This window comes from Canis aureus, chromosome 3, assembly GCF_053574225.1.
Source record: "Canis aureus isolate CA01 chromosome 3, VMU_Caureus_v.1.0, whole genome shotgun sequence".
NCBI lineage: Eukaryota > Metazoa > Chordata > Mammalia > Carnivora > Canidae > Canis > Canis aureus.
Window position 1 is genome coordinate 21,108,384 of NC_135613.1, and position 20,245 is coordinate 21,128,628.

General features: G+C 49.4%; 1 protein-coding gene across 1 annotated transcript in view; it reads right to left on the reverse strand.

The window, feature by feature from the left end:
- The window catches only part of COTL1 (coactosin like F-actin binding protein 1), a 37,625-nt gene that overhangs the window by 12,782 nt on the left and 4,598 nt on the right, over positions 1-20,245 (reverse strand). The window contains exon 3 of the mRNA XM_077891041.1: positions 3,008-3,165. Coding sequence (XP_077747167.1) covers positions 3,008-3,165 — 158 coding nt within the window. The remainder of the gene's footprint in view (positions 1-3,007; positions 3,166-20,245) is intronic.

Genomic DNA, 20,245 nt, shown 5'->3' on the forward strand with positions numbered 1-20,245 from the left:
AGGAAACTGGCATGTGTGCCAGGATTAGCACAATTTTAGTGACTGTGGAAAGACACCATTATGCCGTCATAATGGACCCTTTGTAACTTAAATGGCTGTATTTACAACTCTAGTATAAATGTGAGGTATTATAACAGCTTCAGATAATAAACCCTTTTAAATGCAGAAGTGAAAAATGCAAAAGGTAATGGTCAAAATGTCACACCATGCCTGCAGTGCAAGACGGTATCCCAGCTTCCACGCCAGAGTGGACATCTGGGCTTTTCCATCTACCAGCCTCCCTTTAACAACACCTGGGAACATGCCCAAGCTGCCAATCATGAAGCTCTGCCTCCCCAGAAGAACCACCATAGCCTGGACTGTTTCTGCTGTACAGAGGCCACCTAAGGCCAGACCCAGAGAAAGGAGAAAGGAGAGGAAGCTACTGCTGGAGCCCTGGATCCAGCCACACCTAAAGGCGGCAACCCCACACTTCCCAGTTTAGAAAGCCAGGCAATTCCCCTTTCTGCTTCAACGTCTTTGAGCTCGCAAACAAATGGATTATAACCGACAGTCCTAAGTGAAACTTCCCACCCAAGAATTCTATTTCCTCAAATCACCCTGGGCCACTGGCTCACTCCGAGTGAGTTCTAGATCAAAAAGGAACTCTGCAGCCGCTAATGGGGACGGGGTTTCCTTTGAGGGTGATGGCAAAGTTCTACAACTAGACAGGAATGATGGTTCCCCCAACACTGTGAATGTGTTTTAACACCACTGAGTCACACGCTTTAAAATGGATAAAATGAGCAATTTTATGTTTCTGCATTTTATCACAATTTTTAAAATGGAAAGAAAAAGAAGGAACCCTACAAGATTCAAGAGACCGCCCCACTGGCAAGCATCCTCTCCCCACACACCCTCTCCTGCTGGCCACGCACGTCCAGGCTGGCCAAAGGAAGAGCCTGGAAGGTGGAATTCAGCAGGAGACCTTTGACCACGGAACGGGCACTCTGGCATTTTTTCACTCTGCTGCCACAAAGGGGACCCCTGAAAGTTGGTTAACCATTAAAACCCAAATGGACCTGGCGAAAAATAGCTCGTGGGGTTAAGTAGGTGGCTTTCCAGAGCAAGGGCATCCATGCTGGGCAGGGTGCAAACAGCAGCATTAGCCAGTTAATGTCAGATGTGAAACCAATGACATTTACTAAGTAAACACTTACTAGTCCTAGATAGGGTGCTAACCCGCTTATGGAAGGTAATCTGACAACTCAGACCTTTTAAAAATGATTTTCACGTCTGTTAACTCTGGAACCCCACCCCCAGAAAACATATCCTAAAGAAATAGTTCATTCAGTCAGGGAGCAAAGGAGTTGCATGTATTAAAATGTTGGTTGGGGGCCCCTGGGTGTCTCAGTTGGTGAAGCATCTGCCTGGGTGTCTCAGGTCATGATCCCAGGGTCTGGGGATTGGATCCCTGTCCGGCTCCCTGCTCAGTGGGGAGTCTGCTTCTCCCTCTCTCTTTGCCCCTTGCCCTGCTCCTGCTCTCTCTCAAATAAATAAAATCTTAAAAAATTAAAATAATAAATAAAATGTTGGATGGAATGTTATTTATATAAATATAAACTGGAAACAACTCAGGAGGCCAACGGGAACACTTAGTACATTACGGTGCACTTGTCAAACAGCACACTCCACCACCAGAGAAGCGCTCACTACAAAGACTGCAGCCACATCATTTATGAAATTAGGTGGGTGGGGTAGGACAAGAAGCCCGTATAGAGTGTGATTTGCAGACTGTGATGCGCCGGAGTCGGGGAGCTCGCCCCCGGAGCTGGCAGGGAGGATGGAAAAGACAGGCCACGATAATGTGAGGATGGGAATTCTTTTTTTTCTTTCCTAACATTATTGTGTAAGTCAGACTTTTATTTGAGGGATAATTTTAGATTTACAGAAAAGCTGCAGGAGAGACAGGATGAGAGTTCCCACATACCCCACACGCTGTGCTCATGAGGGGTAACATCTTACGTTACTGCAAAACATTTGTCATGATGGAGAAGTCAACATCGAAACATTACCGTCAACTAGACTCCAGACCTCGTTCCGATTTCACCAGTTTTTCTGTTCCAGGATCCAATCCACGATACCACGTCCCATACAGTCTATTTTTGTGTTTGTTCTCTTTTTGCTTTTTACAATTCAATGGCTTTTCACATAGTCACAGATATGAGCAACCACCACCATAGTCAATTCAAGAATATGTTCATCCTCTCAGAAAGAAAGCCCATACCTGTTGGCAAACATCTCCTGATTGTGGGCTTGGAGGAACCCTTTTGCAAAACAGAGAACCCTGTAGTAAGGAGAGAACTCTCCCTCATCTCCATTTTCCCCTGATTTATCTCTCTGGAATTCAGATTTTCTTTTCTCAGCGTGACCCCCAAGCATTAGTCCCAAATGAACCACATTGGAAGTTTCCGACAGTACCAATTTTTATGACACCCAGGCCAGAAAAACACTTGGAAATTGAGAGCCCTCTAAGTAAAACTTTAGGAGCTCAGAGACAAAACCCCTCTTCCTACTAATCTAGTAAGAGAGAATGAGTGCTATTGAGCATCTACCGTGTGCCAGGCACTGTACAGAGAGGCCATGCACGAAGTCTCCCACTGCATCCTCATGGCCAACATTGGAAGTCAACCATGATCATCCATGATCCAAGTAGGTAGTGGCCACCATTTTGGTCACCCTTCCAGCCCTCTTCTTCGTGAACCACTTGTCCCATCTCAAAGGTAAACCCCCAGCTGCCATGTTTCCATTATGTGGTGGTCAGGATGACAAACTTGGCTACCTGCCCCCAGCCCGCATCCTGCAAACAACTCTGGTTAACATTGCACCAGTGGTTCTGAGATGTGGTCCAGAGATGTGACACAGCTTAAATCACAGGAGCCAACCCCAGCCTACTCTGTCCCTGGGGACAGTGACCCTTTGTGGGACGTGACCCACCCCAACCCAGAAAGAACACGAGGCCGATTACCTGCACAACCTCCTTCACCAGGGTCTTGTCCGTGCCAGTTTTAGCTCGCTGCAGCCCGCTGACATTCTCGCCAATCCACGTGATGAGGGCAAACTTGGACCTCTTGCTCATGGCATCCCCGGTGGTGAAGCGTACGAAGGCAAACAACCGGATGTCATCTGTCGTCAACAGCAAAAAGAGGGCATGGTGCTCAGTTAAAACATCCCAAAACTTTGTTCCCAAGGAGGAGCCATGAGCTGGAATACACCCAGAGCAGCACGGCAGGAGCCCAACTCCCTCCTCTCCTGTATTCCACCAGAATGCTATGCTTTCCTTCGAGGAAATCATATGTCCTTACTCAGCTTAATTCCTAAATAGTTCATATTTTAATTGCAATTATTGGGGAGAGCTCCTTACCATCCCTAAGTGAAGACGGCCGCCCAGTAAGGCTGTGGGGTGCTCACCTTGTGCTAGCTGCTTGGCGCAGCTCTTCCATTCTCAAAGGGCTTTTGGCCACTGGCTTCAGGATTTCTCAGGTCCCCTGAGAGCTGTGCTGCTCAAATGTTCACGTGTATCTGAATCACGGGGGGATCTGGCTAGAATGCAGATTCAGGGTGCACAGATCCCAGATGGGGCCCTGACGGCCTGCATTTCTAAGTGGCTCCCCTGTGAGGCTGATGCTGCAGGTCCCTCTGCCCGGCCCTAGCAACACTAATCCGTTTTGTGTCTCTGGATCTCCCTATTCGAGACATTTCACACAGATGGGAGAACACAATCTGTGGCTTTTTGTGACTGGCTTCTTTTGCTCGACACGCTGTCAAGGTTCATCTACACCGAGGCATGATTGGCCCCTCATTCCCCTTCTGGCCAAATAATATTCTAGGGTCTGGATGGGCCACGCTCTGCTCATCCATTCACCTGCTGATGCACATTTGGGATGCTTCCAAGCTGGGGGTGACTTTCCACCTCCCTCATTGGTTGACCACAAGGATGAAATATGATCGCTGTGTGACCCGCCCGGCCTGCCACCGTGGGAACTTGTCCCCAAAGTCGTGACCACAGGACGGAGCTGCCAGGTGGGCAGTGAGCACAGGAAACGAGGCGGCAGGTCGGAGGAACCGAATGTACACAGCCACGCCTGGCCGCTGCAGACAGCGTGGGGGAGCCCGGCCTCGCAGCTGCACGCGGGAAGCCAGCGCGGCGGAAACCGAGAAGCCGTGGCAGGGTGTTTAATTAAATTGCTGCCTTGATGTGAGGGGGAGGCAGGGCCGCACATCGGGTACCTCCCGACTTGTTCGCACCAAGGCGACACAAGCAAAAGCACAGCAGCCTGTTTCCATGGGAACCACTCCATTCCCCCCTCCCCGCCTCGGTGGCTGGATGCTTGGGTCCCCGGGATGGGATGGCAGCTGGCTCCTGAGCACCCCATCACTGGCCTGAGCCTCCACGTGGGAAGGGTGCACACCGTGTGTCCCAAGTACCAGCCCAAGACCCGGCCTAAGGACCTTGACACACAATAAGTGAGTCTCACACACACACACACACACACACACACACACACACACACCCAGGACATGGGGAACCTGGCCCTTAGGGACCTTCCAGAGCCGCAGGCCAATGTCATTTACATTATCATGGCAAGAGGGACTGTTTTCCTGGGTGGCAGCTGGGTGCTTATCTGGGCAACGGTTTGGCCAACTAGATTGCTGACGTTTTTGAAAATCCAAGAGTCACGTTATGCTTACAAATGTTTGTGGCTCCCGATTTGGCAGGCCACCAAGAAGTCAGCTGAGTCTGCCGGGGAAAGCCGGGCTGCGGGAGCGACATTTCGTAGCTGCCCACGCGGACCTGGAGCTTCTCCCCGCCACTCGCCGCGGAGGGGGCTCTTAGCCCATGGTGGCCTCACACCGGTTGGTGCAGGGCGGAGCTGGAGCTCGAAGTCATGAGTTGGGCCACCTTCCCTCTTCTGGACAAACGGGGGCTGACAAAACACACCTGTGCGGCCGCGGCACCACATCCCTCCTCTTCTGCGGGCACTCGCTTCACGCACAGGAAAATGTGGGTGTGCCCACAGAAAGGCAGAGCAGAGCCTCACTGTACGTGTATAACGTGTGTGTGCACGCATGTGTGCACTTGCACGTGTGTGCGTGCTTGTGTGTGCACGTGTGCCTGTGTGTGCACTTGCACACATGGGGGGGGGTGTGTATGCGTGCACTACAATGGAAACTGGCCAGGAGGACGTGGGTACTTGACATTGCCATCATCCCCATGGTGCCACTTGGTCCCAAGGGCCAATGGCACATGTTTGCAGCCTGAGGCTCGGGAACTGAGGGTGAGGCTCTGGGGAAACCCGGTGGGGGAAGCCGGGCCCAGACACCCCACAGCAGACAGACCCCTGAGCGCTCTGTCTCCTATAGAGGCCTCTGCACAGGTGGCCACACCGGCTGCTCCCTCAGCCGTACACCTTCAACCTTCTGCTCCACAGCATCCAAGTTAAGAGTCTAAGGTCTGGAATCCACTAGAAGCCTTCCAGCCTCATGCCAGCTCTGTGGCCTGGACCAGGTGCACTCATGGCTCTACACCCCAGTGCCCCATCTACACAGCCCTGAAGTGGCCGTGAGGATGACAGAAAACGGGCATGTGGTAGGGCTTGGCTCCCGGGAAGACTGCTCTTTCTGTCTCCACCTCTCCGGTAAAACTGCCCTGGGGACCCCAGTGCCACCCACCTGGCATACCCAACCACAGCCTCCCTGGCCTCCCTGCGTCTCCCTCTTGGCTGGCTTTCTGCACTGACCACACTTACATTTACTCCTCAGCATTTCACAGCAGGGTCGTTCCCAGACACACAGTCTTCCCGCCACTGCTTCCAGAGCATTGCTCGAGGACCTACTGTGTGCCAAGCGCAGTGCTAAGCACTGGGTCATGCAGATTAGACAAGCAAGGGTGCTAAGGATAACTGAAGCCGTTTACTGAGCACCTATGATATGCTGGGCACCGCTCTATGTGCGTACACGTATTGGCACATTTCTTCATCCCAAGCTCTCTATGAGGTTGGTGCTGCTCCTGGGCCCATTTCACAGCCAAAGGAACCGAGGCTCAGAGAGCTAAAGGGGTAAGGCAGCAGACAACACTTTCCCTGCCCGCTGGAGCACTGGGTGAGTTGAGAGCCGTTCCCAGAGCAGAGCCTGGGACCAGCAGCGTCAGCGTCCCCCAGGAAACCACGGGAATGTGGCTGCTTGGGATCCACCCCAGACCTGCTGATTCACAAGCTCTGGGAAGCCTCACCCCTGGGGGATTCGGGTGCCTCTAAAGCTTGAGAACCACCAGGGAGGCGGAGGGTGAAGGAGAGGAGAACTCGCACCCGCCTCAGCAGGAGAGGGGTAAGATGAAGGTCTCCAAGGCAGAAAAGCTGAAGTGCCACAAGTTCAGCCCACCCCCTTCCTTCCCACCCATGCTTCTTTTATTTTGAGGAAGTGATCATGAAAAGGAGTTTCCTGTATGGCCTGGCTTCTCAAATATCAGAATTTACAGACTCAGAGGCATCCAGACATGACCCCTGAGAATCTCAGCACCATAGACCATCAGGACTGTCCCCCCAAGACTCTCCCTCTGCTCAAATCCCAAGGCCCAAGGAAGAGGACAGAGCCACTGAGCCATGGCCCTGGGTAGCAGGGGTCCTTTCTGTCACCTCCAGATCAGCCATCAGACACGATGCATCACTGAAAAGGATTCCCAAATGCAGGATGAGATCACATAGGTCCCATCTCAGAGGAGACGTCAACCTGAGACAAAGCAAGGCCAGAGCCCCATCCGTGAGGACTGTCAGTGCCATTCCCCATTGCCTTCTGGACAGTGCATGAGCTCAGAGTCCAGGCCAACCACACACATCAGGCCTCATCCCCAAGTTGGGGCTGTAAACACCTGCCCCTTCCCACCCAGCAAGAGTCTTAGTCATGAAAAGATGGCCCTCACACGGCATGAATACACCCCACTCTCAAAAGACCTTGAGCCTCTAGGCAGTCTGTGAGGCCTTGTGGTGTGCAATAGCCCCCACAGCCGTACAGCCCGGCCAGCTCAGGACTAAACACCAGGCAAGGTCTACCCAGTTCCATGTCCTATTTCTCTCTTCAAGGTCTTTGCCTTCATTTACTAAGCAAGTTAATACACAACATGAGCTGCCATTGCCAAGTCTGTGGGTGTGGCCCAGTACAAAGGAAGCACCCAGAAAGTCACTGTGGTCACTTTGCACTGTTCCTTTCATAAAACCCTCCTTGCCTTGGGCTCTCCTCTCACCCTGTACTCCACCCTGCATTTCCCTCCTTTCTCTCCCATTGACCCCTCACCACCTCCTCCTGAGCTCTGTCTAGGGCTGGCCTGGCAGGAGGGATTCAGAAGCAAGACAGGGAATGGCAGGAGGACCAGGAGTTGATGCTAAGCACTTAGGACAAGGCAGGTGTGGGGGAAACATGAAGAGAGGAGAGGACCACACAGGGCATGGGCACAGAGGAAGGAAAGAAGTCAGACTTCACTGGGATCCCCATGGCCACAGAATGAGTCACTCCATATTTTCCCAAAAACTGCGAATGGCACAGAATCTCCACCAAGTTCCCAAGGACTCTCCCAGCCCTCCCCACCAACTTGAAATCCCCCTTGGCTCAGGTAAACACCGAGGGGCAGATTCTGACCACCCTACCCAACATTCTCACCAGAGTGACCTCGACGCAAGGTCCACACTGACCAAGGGCCCCATCTTCTCCCAAAAGGGACCCTAGTCTTCCCATCCAACTCTCCTTGAAGCCAGCCCTGGCCAGAAAAGTACAAAATCCAGAGAAGACTCAATTCTTTATAAATGCTTCAAACAATTTTTTTTTCTCATTTCACACCAAAACACAATGTGAAGAATAATCAGAAGTATAAAGAAGCAAAAATGAGGGTCCCAGCACCTAGTTAACCACCCAAGTACCCATTCTGCTGCATGTCCTATTGGTCTATTTAGCTACTTTCACATCCATCTGGTCGTTGTTATATCCCACAGCACCAGGCCCATAGTAGGCACCACTACATGTCTGCTGGCCAACACAGAGCCAGAGAGGGCATATCATTTCATAATTTCCCCCTAGTAGTGAACTTCAGAGCAAGAAAAAAGAAAGGAGAAGGAGAATCAGGGAGGAAATTGCCCCAGAGCACGACATGATTGCAGCTTGCTCTAAAGCTGACCTTACCTTATATAGACTCCCTAAGAAGTTATGCAAACAAGGTTCAGTAAGGAAGAAAACAACCCACACACCAAAAAGCTGAGCTGTCAGCTTCCACCAAGCGAGCTCCCTGGAGCGGATATGACAGGAAATGAGAAAGAATTCTGACATCCTGCTGCCCCAGGGCGAGGGGACAACTGGACAGTGGACCGGAGCCACAGCAGCCCTCCCTTCCAGTGGGCTGTTCACGGTGGGGGGAGCCAGGCAGCTGCAGACCGGGGCCTGGGAAGTGGAAAGGGTTCTCCCTGGGACTCCGAGGACAGAGGGGGCTCGTTGGGCGCCCCGGGGAAGGGACGGAGACCTGCGGCTGCCAGGAGCCAGTTCCTCCCGCATCTGAGGCCACAGTACGCGTGCAGGTGGATGTGTGTGGCCCGGTCCCTCCACGCGGTGGACTTCGCCAGCGATTCCTTACTCGCTGCACTTTCATTAAATGCGAATGACCCAGCTTCCTACTTTGACAGAGAACACGAGAAAATGGAGTACAGGATAGCCAGAGGAAACGCAAGATGATTAGTTCAGGAGGACCCTCAGGGACTGGACTGATCTGGATACCCAAATTATCCGGGTAGCTGAAGGCTCTCCCCCAGTGACAAAGCACCAGAACTCTTTTTTTTTTTTTTTTTTTTTGATGGTGACTTTTACTTCCTTAAATGGAAGTCAGCGTGTTACACCCGCCTCTACCTTCTGCTTAGAGAACAGAGGCCACAGCCAGTCCCCCAGGTAGAGTCCAGGACTCAGGCACCCATAGTGGGACACCCTGGGGACACTGAGGTATCTGACTTTCCAAGCACAAAACTCCCCTGTCACGTGCGGCCCTGTGTTCGTGTTGTGGCGTCTTCCACTGCCATCAGACCGTCATTTGACAAACACTTAGTAACAGTCTGTGCCGTGGGGGCTCTGCTGGATAAGACACAATCCCTACCCTCAAAAGGTACACAATCTAGCCTGGCAAACAAAAATGAAGAGTAGGGACACCTCAGTGGCTCAGCGGTTGAGCGCCTGCCTTCGGCTCAGGTGGTGATCGTGGGATCCTGGATCGAGTCCCACTTTGGGCTCCCTGCATGGAGCCTGCTTCTCTCTCTGTCTGTGTCTCTGCCTCTCTCTCAGTCTGTGTCTCTCATGAATAAATAAATAAATCTTTAAAAAAATTTTTTTAAAAACCAAGTACAATTACACTTGAGCTATTACACTGTAGTTAGCGCCAGAGCAACAAGTTATCGCAGGGCAAATGGGAACATCAAAGAGAGAAGGAAATTCATTCCTCCTGGGAGTGGTGATCAAGGAGGCTTCACAGAGGAGGTGATGTTTGATCTGGGTCTTGAAGGATGACTTAGAGTTCGCCCAGCTAACAGGATAAGGACAAAGGGGCTCATGTTAACAACTTAGGGGAGAGACTCTGACAGAACTCCAATAGTTCCTGGGGGGCAAGTCTGAATGCCTTCCTTTACCAGCCCTTCTCTCTACTTCTGACTTGCCACAGGCTAGAGGAGCATATAACCGGCTTACTATTACTGTGTGTAAAGTAAGTGTTTAATTTTTTTTTTTTTATGATAGTCAACACAGAGAGAGAGAGAGGCAGAGACACAGGCAAAGGGAGAAGCAGGCTCCATGCAGGGAGCCAGACGTGGGACTCGATCCCGGGTCTCCAGGATCACGACCTGGGCCGAAGGCAGGCGCCAAACCGCTGAGCCACCCAGGGATCCCCTCACACATGGTTTTCATCCCCCCGGCTGTACGCTGCAGTCTTCAAGTCTTCCAGTGCAGTTGCAGCTGACTCGTTTTGCTTTTATTCATTCACTTATTTATTAACCCGTACGAATATTCAAGACAGAACCCCCACGTTTCCCAAGTACCCATTTCTGACGGATTTCTGTTGCCCCACCCACCCGCTTTCCTCTATGCATTGTAAAAACTGAGACATCGTCTACAGACCATAAAAAGGTACGCACCTTGTTAGGTGTACAATAAATTGGTTTTTAATATCATCACAAGGTCTAATTCCAAAACGTTTCATCATCCCCAAAAGGAGACCTGATACCTACTAGTGGTCACTCTTCCTCCCCTGTCCCCACCCTGGCAACCACTCTGCTTTCTATCTCCACAGACTTGTTCTGGAACTATGAATACATGGAGTCATACAATATGTACCTTTGGTGTCCAGCTTCTTTCACTTGGCCTATGTCTTCATGGATCATCCAGGCCATAGCATGGATCAGTACTGCATTCCTTTTGTGGCTGAATAATATCCCAGCATATGGAGAGACACATTTAGTCTGTCCTCCATCCAGTGATGGTCCAGACCCGTGAAGCCTGTCCTCCATCAGGTGATGGTCATTTGGGTGGTTTCCACTTTTTTGTCTATTGTGAATAATGCTGCTGTGAACGTTCATATACAGGTTTTCGTGCAGACACATGTTTTCATTTCTCTTGGGTAAACACTACAGAGTGAACTTGCTAGGCTTAAACTTTTTAGGAACTGCCAAACCGTCCTCCACAGCGGTGCCAACATTTTCCTTCCCCACCAGCAATGCATGAGGATTCCAATTCTCTACATCCTCAACATAGCCTCCTCGTGTGTGTGAAGTGATATCTCTTAACTGTTTGATTTGCATCTCCCTAATAATGATGTTGAGTATCTTTTTTTTTAAAGATTTTATTTATGTATTTGAGAGAGACAGAGTGTGTGTGTGAAAGAGAGTACAAGCAGGGGGAGGAAAAGAGGGAGAGAGAGAAGCAGAATCCCCACTGGGCAGGGAGCCTGAGGCAAGACTCGATCCCACAACCCCGGGATCATGACCCAAGCCAAAGGCAGATGCTTAACCGACTGAGCCACCCAGGCACCCCACTGAACATCTTTTCATTTGTTTATTAGCCATCTGTACATCTTCTTGGGAGAAAGTCTGTTCAAATTCACTTTCCCATTTTTTTTAATTGTCTTGTTATTATTGAGTTATAAGAGCTCTTTATATATTCTGGACATGAGGCTGTTACCCGATGTATGATTGGAGGGCCTTGCCTTTTGCTGAGCCCACTCTTCACCCAGGTACCCGAGTGTCCACCTCCTTCTTGGACAGGTCTTATCACAGTGTCACTTCTTCTTTAGGCCTCCTATGGCCACCCTGGGTGATGGTGGCCCCCCTGCAGTCTATGTCCAGGCCATTGTTTTATTTTATTTTCTTTATGGCACTTGTCCCTGAGTTATCTAATTTTCCAGCTTGTCTATTGTCTGTCCCTGCACCCCCAAAACAATGCAAGCTCTGTGGCTTAGATCACCAGCACCCAGAGAGGCTGTCACTTAGTAGGTCTTCGATTTACATTTGTTGGATAGGTACTGGCAAGTCACCAAAGAAGAGAGTGAGCTACTTTCTCAGACTGAGACACATGGCAGTAGGTTCTGCAAAATCGACCACAGAGCAAGTGGCTTCCCATTCAGGGCTGCATGACTCATGGGAGTGAACACAGACCCTCCTCTGTTGGACAAGGGGGCTCACACAGGGGTTGCTCAGAGCCTGGCTCTTCTCATCCCTCCCCAGAAGCCCAGCATGACCCAGAGGGGACCCTGCTGGCCTGCCTGAGGTGGCACCTTCCTTTACTTGCAAACTGTGAACAATACATTCCAGTCTATAGTCGGAGTAGAACTATAGCCAAAAAAGGAATGAAAACTATTTCCAGGTCAGATCAGATGACCTCCCAGACACATCCTTTCAGACAAAAGTAGTAAAGTCAGAATTGCACCCTGGGAAGGATAGAGACATTTGAATTATGGGCTTGCTCATCAGAGGCCACCCCAGATTTGCCACTTCCAGGAAGGCAGATAAATTACCTCTGAGCTGCGTCTTCACACAAATGTGCCACCAGCCAGAGACACGGGCCTCAGGTCTGTCCCTTAGCATTCAAGAAAAGAGCTTGTGGAAAGCTATCATGAGCATAGATCCTAAGAGTTCTCATCACAACAAGAAATGTCTTTTCTTTCTCCTTATTGTATGTACATCAGATGATGGGTTATACAGAAAACCCACCGTGGGGATCACTTCACAGTATCCATGAATCAAACCATCATGCTGTCCGCCTTCCACTGATAGTGATGTACACCAGTTATTTCTCGATAAAACTGGGGGTGGGGAGAAAAGAGATTGCCCGTGGTTTTCCCTCTTTGTTTCATTTATTTTTAAAAAAGATTTATTTATTTTAGGGTGGAGGGGCAGAAGGAAAATCCTCAAGCAGACTCCCTGTTGAACCTGGAGCCTGACCATGCAGGGCTCGATCCCAGGACACCCCGAGATCATGACCTGAGAGCCAAAATCAAGAGTCGGACGCTCAACTGACTGTGCCGTCCAGGCGCCCCTTCCCTCCTTGTTTTTAAAGAATTTCAGTTGCAAGTGTAGGGAAGCAAGTGTCAGGAGTGGTGGCCAGGAACACAGGCAGAAGAGGAGCGGCAGAGCTGGGCCTCTGTGCAGCCTTGGGCCAGTGTCTTCACATCTCTGAGCCTCAGTTTTTCCATCTATGAAGTGGGGATTACAAGGCCTACCAAACTGGGCCACAGTGTAGATTAAATGAAATCATCAGGTCACCGTGGTTGGCAGAATAGTGGCCCCCACAGATGTCCCCATCCTAATCTCTAGAACCTGTGATGGTGTCACCTGATACAGCACACAGGTCTTTGCAGATATGATTGTTGAGGATCTGGATGTGGGGAGATCACCCCGGGTGATCCACGTGGGCCTACTGTAATCACGACCATCTCCACGTGGGGAAGACAGAGGCAGGAGAATCAGAACCAGAGAAAGGGCATCATGAGAAGACCTCAACACACTCTAAATGGCTTTGAAGGTGGAGGAGCGGCCATGAGCCAAGGGACACAGGTGCCTCTAACAGCTGGGGAAGGCCAGGACACAGATTTCTCCCCTCGAGCCCCCAGGAGGAACACGCCCCTGCCGACACCTTGATTTTAGCCTGGGAAACAGATTTTTGGACTTGTGACCTCCAGAGCTGTAAGATGATAAAATTACATTACCTCAAGCCACTAAGTTTGGGGGAAATTGTTACAGAAGGCAAAGGAAAAATGTTATCGCTGACCATGAACTAAGTCCAGAACCAAATCAGGTTGATTTGGATCATCATCAGAATGATTTGGTTTGCAAGTTGATTTCAAAATGCACAGATGAAATGAAATATGAAGTGCTGAGGGAATAGCCCTGCCATCGGCTCAGACACAGGCCTCTGGGGACCTGCCCTTACTGAGGCCACTGATCTGAATCTGAAAAGCCAAACACAAAATTAGGTGGGTGAGGAATGCAGTCCTACAGCGGCCCTGGGGCAGGACATCCTGGCAGAGGCAGGGGCCAGGGGGCCTTGGCACCTGCAGACGTCCATTCAGGCCACCAGGCTGCTCTGTCGGCAGGGGGACAGCATGCCTTCCAGGGGAAAGCTCAGCTCCCAAATGTCTCAGGGACTGTCATTCATTCATCTACTGGACAAGCATCTGTGGGAGGATGCCAGGTGCTGTGCCAGGTGCTGAGGGTACCACACAAAATCGAACAGACAAGGGTTCTATCAGAGGAGCTCAGACTCCAGCAGGAGAGTCAGACAACAGGCATGACTTGAGGAGTTGCTAAGCACTGGAGCCCATAACTTGGGCCCACATAAGGGAGCGACACACCCTGGGGGAAAAGAGATTGGGGCTGGTTAACCATGATGGGTGGGGGTTCACCACCAAGGATGCCACCACCAGAGCCAGAGTTCCTCTCTCCAGGGCCTTGCCCTGGAGCTGAAGAAACAGATACACAGGACCACAGTATGATGTGGTGAGCATCACAAAGGCAAGGAGGGCATCTGAATGGAGGGGACATTTACACTGGGCCTTGATGGATGTATAGAAGTCCTCCAGGAAGGCAAAGTGGATGAGGACAGTGCAGAGACAGGGAAGATGGTCCCCAAGCCATAAGGAAAGAGGAGGGCAGGGCAGCAGAGTACAGGGGGGAAGCTGGGCACCTTGGACACAGATCTGGGTTCAAAGTCCAGTTTATCCACTTACTATACCATCTTGAGCAAGCCACTTTGACTCTCCAAGGAAATAGTCAGATTCCTCATCAGTAAAATAGAATAACTATTACTTAAACTCCTTACACATTTTATCCTCATGGATAAAAAAAAAACAAAACACTAGATGTAATAATACATGCAAAGTACCTATATGGGCATCTGAGCATCCATGAGGTCAGAACCCTGTGTATCGGGGACATGAGGCAGAGGGCTCATGGGGCACTCTGTGTCATCTCTAGGCATTTGGACCTTATGGGCAAGACCCACCAAATGTTCTAAAGGGAGAAGAGTTGATACCAACTGATGTGAGATTTAGAAAGCTGCCTCTGGCCTGGGCCACAAGCTCATTGAATACTCGGCACATAGCAGGTACTCAACAAATTTCCTGGAGAAGGAAAATCCACGATCAAGGGCAGAGCCATGGGAAACACCCACACTTATGCAGCAGGAACAGAAAGGAGAAGTGGCAGCAGGAAGTGAGAATGAGAGAGTTGAGGGGCGTAAAAGGAGAAGTATGTGAGTTTGCAGGGGAAGCAGAGGGAAGGAAAAGTGTGTTTTCAATGACTTGTGCTTATCGACAAATGCTGGAGGGATGTAAAGTGGAAAAAAGGCAAAGAAATGGCCACTAATTTTGGTAAACAAAATTACCGAAGACCCACACGTAGGGTTCCATGTTTTAGGTGTGTGTGTGTGGGGGGGGGCACCAGAATGTAACAAGGTGAAGGAATGATAGGAGTTGGGGCTAGGGGAGGGAACACTGGATTCAATCCACATGCAATACTTTCAAAGAGTTTGCATTAACTCCCAAGGATATTCAAGAAGCAAAAATTCACTTTAATTCACGTAAGTGAACACTCTTTCTGAACCAGGGACACACTCTTACCAGGAAGATGGACAAGTAGCAGCCTTCCCCATGGAAGGGAAAGACCACAAACTCAGAAGCAAGTACCAATATCACCCAGGAGGCAATCCAAATGAGCTCTCACAAAGCCCATGCATCTTATGACACAAAGAAGCAAAGCAATGCAATGCAGCTTGAGACCTCCCAGCAACAGATGTGTGGGGTAAGAAGGCAATGGGACACTGAATGTTGCAGAAAACTATGAAGGTAATGGCTCCATAGCGTTAGGGTGCTACTTAAAAATCGTAACTCAGCATTGTCCCTGGGATGGAGAAGGTGCTCAATCAAGGTATGTTGAAAGCATGGACTGACAAACTGCTTAGCACTTGACAACGTTCAAAACACTGTCACAGATTTCAAGCTTCCTTTGACCTCATATTTCCTTAGACTCCTTAGACAGTATCTCTCCTGACCTTCTCTCTCAAATTCCCAAAATCTATATTTGTGTAGACCACTAGGGTAAAAAAAATCCAAGGACAAAACAACATGATAAATCGACCGCCAATTGTATGTGTGTTGTACAGCTACACATGCAGAGGCCATGGACACATGGATTTCTCTATTTGCATCCTCATCCCTCTTCTTTTGGCAAGCCAAGAGTCTGTCCTTGACCAAATTTTCATGTGGTCTTCTGAGATCTTTTCCAACAAGGTCTCAACTTTTGGACTTCTGCATTCATCTGGGCATTATCCAGTTTCAACAAGAATCCCACTAAATTGGTTCAACCAGATACCCCATCCTCCCTATCTGATCAACCTTTATATCGAATCAGGTTCCTTATCTTCCATCGCCCCCCAGGTGATGTGTGATCACCAGCCCACCTGCAACAAGAATTCTGTTAGGTCAGTTCAGCTAGAATCTCCCCTCAGTCTGGACATTTCCTCTCGGTGACTCTTCATCCACTGACCGCCATCTTGCTCCCTGGCTCCTGGTCTATAAATTCATACTTCTTCTCCTAGGTATTCAGATCCCTCTCCCCTATGCACACCTCCACTGTAGTGGACCCTCACACAGTCCCCCTAAATAAAGTCTGCCTTACTATTCTTGAGCAAGGGTCAGAGTAAATCATCTTTCCTTTCCTTTTTTTTTTTTTTTTTAAGATTTATTTATTTGAGAGAGAGTGCATGAATGGGGGATAGCGAGGGACAGCAGGCGAGGGAGAGAGAATCCTCAAGCAGACTCCCTGCTGAGAGTGGAGCCCAATGCAAGACTTAATCTCAGGGTCCTGAGATCATGACCTGAGCCGAAATAGAGAGTCAAATGCTTAACTGACTGGGCCACCCAGGCGCCCCAAATCATATATTCTTTAATAGTAAACACTGGATTCTTTTTCTCTCCCCTGAGAGTAGAACAGACCAGAGAAGGGAGCTGTGAGAGAGGAGGAGAGTGGAAGGTCAAAGATGGCCCCTTTCTTCAACATCTATGTCAAGTGGCCGGGCAGCTTCTCCTGACATACCTCCCATTCTAACTTGACTTCTCCTGACATACCTCCTAATTCTAACTTGAGGACAGTTCTTTCTCAAGTGAACCCAAAACCAATTCCTGAAATTTCTACCATTTGCTCTTATTCTACCACATGGGGTCGGGGTGGGTGTAGGAACACAGAAGGCATGCATGCTTTTTACAAAGCAGCCCCTCAAACACCAAAGACAACACTCAGGTCCCCTAAGACACATCTCCAGATTCCCCATCCAATTCTCCTATGAGAGCTTTTGAATTCCTTGCTCAACCTGGATTCTCCTCCCTTAAATTCTTCCACCCATCTCATCTCCCCTGGGGAGCTACAGGCTGCAGCTCCTTTAGATGAAAATGATAAAGAACCTACTCAAACTGGCTTGAGAAAAAGAAATTTTACTCTATGCTGGCAGATTGAATTTAAATTAATTTTTTTTAATTTTTTTAAAGGAAATTTTAACTGGTTCTGAAAGCAAATGGCCTCAGGACACAGCTCCAGGAATGGGTAGACCCAAGTTTAAGCCACACCCTCCGGGCCCCACTCCCCATCTCTAGCTCTGTTCCTGAGTTCTCACACAGATTGTCTCTCCACATGGTACATGCATCCTGTAAGCTGCAGCCCTTCCTTACACTTACAGGTCTTAATCCCAAAGAAGGGTCTCCCAGCAACTCTGTCCAAAGTATCCAGGCTAGAGCTGATTGGCTTGACTTGAGTCACAAGGGCCCAACCCAGAACCAATCAGTCAACAGAGGGCATGGCTCATCTGACTGGCCAGGTCTCGGTTGTATGCCTTCTAGGGCAGTGTGGAGTCAAGTCAGTTTCACTGGAACTACATTGGCTGAGCAGAATTATAACAAAATAAGAAAGGCCCCCCACCCCCACGCCAAAGATAGGATGCTAAACAGACAAAAATATCAAAGCTCACTTTTCTCTGTGAGCGATGTTTTGAGCTGAAGACTCCAGGCTCAAGAAAGCATCATGGGAATACCATCTGTACCCAGAGCACCATCTAGTCAACATCACAGGGCATCCATGCCAACCAAGCTTCGTGCTGACACTGTCCTCCATGAACGCACATTTTTGGTAACCACTTCACACACCAAGTCTATTTCAACATATCCACTGAAGTACAACATCAACACCCTCTCAAGAAGGTGATATGTTGGGCAGCCCGGGTGGCTCAGCGGTTTAGCGCCACCTTCAGCCCAGAGCGTGATCCTGGAGACCCAGGATGGAGTCCCACCTTGGGCTCCCTGCATGGAGCCTGCTTCTGCCTGTGTCTCTGCCTCTCTCTCTCTCTCTCTCTCTCTCTCTCTCTCGCGCGCGCGTGCGCGCGCGCTCTTTCTCTCTCTCTGTGTGTGTGTATGTGTGTGTATTCTCATGAATAAATAAATAAGGGATCCCTGGGTGGCTAAGCGGTTTGGCGCCTGCCTTTGGCCCAGGGCGCGATCCTGGAGTCCCAGGATCGAGTCCCGTGTCAGGCTCCCGGCATGGAGCCTGCTTCTCCCTCCTCCTGTATCTCTGCCTCTCTTTCTCTCTATGTCTATCATAAATAAATAAATAAATATTAATAAATAAATAAATAAATAAATAAATAAATAAATAAATAAAATCTTTAAAAAAAAGAAGGTGATATGTTAACAACAACCATAGTTTTTTGTTTTTATTTATTTATGATAGTCACACAGAGAGAGAGAGAGAGGCAGAGACACAGGCAGAGGGAGAAGCAGGCTCCATGCACCGGGAGCCTGACGTGGGATTCGATCCTGGGTCTCCAGGATCGCGCCCTGGGCCCAAGGCAGGCGCCAAACCGCTGCGCCACCCAGGGATCCCATAACCATAGTTTTGATCAATGACTTTATACCAGGAGCTGCCCTACAAGCTTTATACGTATCATGTCAACTTATCCTCACAACAATGCTGTGCATTACGTGCAATCATTACCCCCATCTTACAGAGGAGGAAACAAAATCTGGGAGACTTGCCCAAGGTCACACAGTGCATCAAGGCTCTGAGTCAAGGCAAGACACCCTGGCTCTACCACGGATGCTCCGATCGGCTCTAAAATATACACCAACAGAAAACTGGATTCATTCCCAGGTGCTTGGATTCTTTCCAAAACAGAACTGCTTGCAACAGAGAGCTTTGGGGTCCATCAACAAAAAATTGGCTAAACAATGTTACATTTGTATGAGAGAACACTATGTAGCCATTTGAGAGGCAGGGCAATGACAATAAAACATCAGCTCCCTGAGGACAGGGGCTTTCTCTGTTTCTCTATTTATCCTCAGTGCCTAGAACGGTACCTTGCAGAGGAGCACTTATATATATATGACAAGAGGGAGGAGAGGAGGGAAGGAAAGAAGGAGGAAGCGAGGGAGGAAGGGTGGATGAATGAAAAACTGAGCAAATGAATTAGTGAACCAATTTCTTAGAGGAAAAACTTTATTTGAACTATATCCAGTTTCTATTCTCTTTTCATTTAGTCTTGCTTTTTCAATATTCTACTAGGAACACGTATTATTTGTAAAGTGCAAAAACAAACGTGATTTCAGAGACAGTGCGAGCCACTGCCAGTCACATATACATGACTTGTAAGCTCTTTCTGCTGCAATCCGAGCGATCAGGGGTCCAGTCGGCCTGGCAAACGGCTCCTCCTGACTCCTGAAGGCACCAGTGGTCCCCTGGCACAGCTCCATACCTGTTTCCTCCCCATCATTTCTTTACCCTACCACCTTTCTGGTGCTCAGCCCACACACTCTACTTCCACATCAATTAAATTCCACCAGTGAGATGACAACCACTGTAACTAACACTTCAGGAGCACTTACTGTATCCTCGGCACCGTGGAATTGCTTCCTTAACCCTCCAAATGACCATGTTATAGCGAAGGATGAGCAGGTGCTCATTCACCTGCTCCAGGTCACACGACTGACTAGACTTGGAACCCAGGCCATCCAACACAGCCTAAACCTTTAACCACTGTGTTGACCACCTCTTGTTCAGTATGTGTTTATGTACTGAGCACCTACTGCATGCAGGTCCAGGCCAAAGGTCTAACGCACACCCACATGGGGCTGAACACCTACTGCTTGCCAACCTGGGGTTGGGCGCCTCCTGGGGCTAATCAGGAGCTGTCTGCCTACTGAGCACTGGGCCAGGGTGTGCAGGGAGAGCTTAGAACAGAAAGTACAATATCATCCTAAGAGTTACAAGAGCAAAAATAGGGATGCCTGGTTGGCTCAGCAGTTTAGCACCGCCTTCAGCTCAGGGCGTGATCCTGGAGACCCAGGATCGAGTCCCACGTCTGGCTCCCTGCATGGAGCCTGCTTCTCCCACTGCCTGTGTGTCTGCCTCTCTCTGTGTCTCTCATGAATAAATTAAAAAAAAAATCTTAAAAAAAAAAGAGCAAAAATAACGAAAAGTAACAGTAACCACAGCCCTGTGCATCAGGGACCTATGCTCTTATTTTAAACGTGCTATTTCAGCTAACACTCCCAGTCACTGTCAGAGGTAGGCACTGCCAGGATGCCCATTTTACAGATTAGAAAACTGAGGCATAGAGAAAGAGATGTTCTTGCCCAAGGTCACAAAGCACCCAAGAG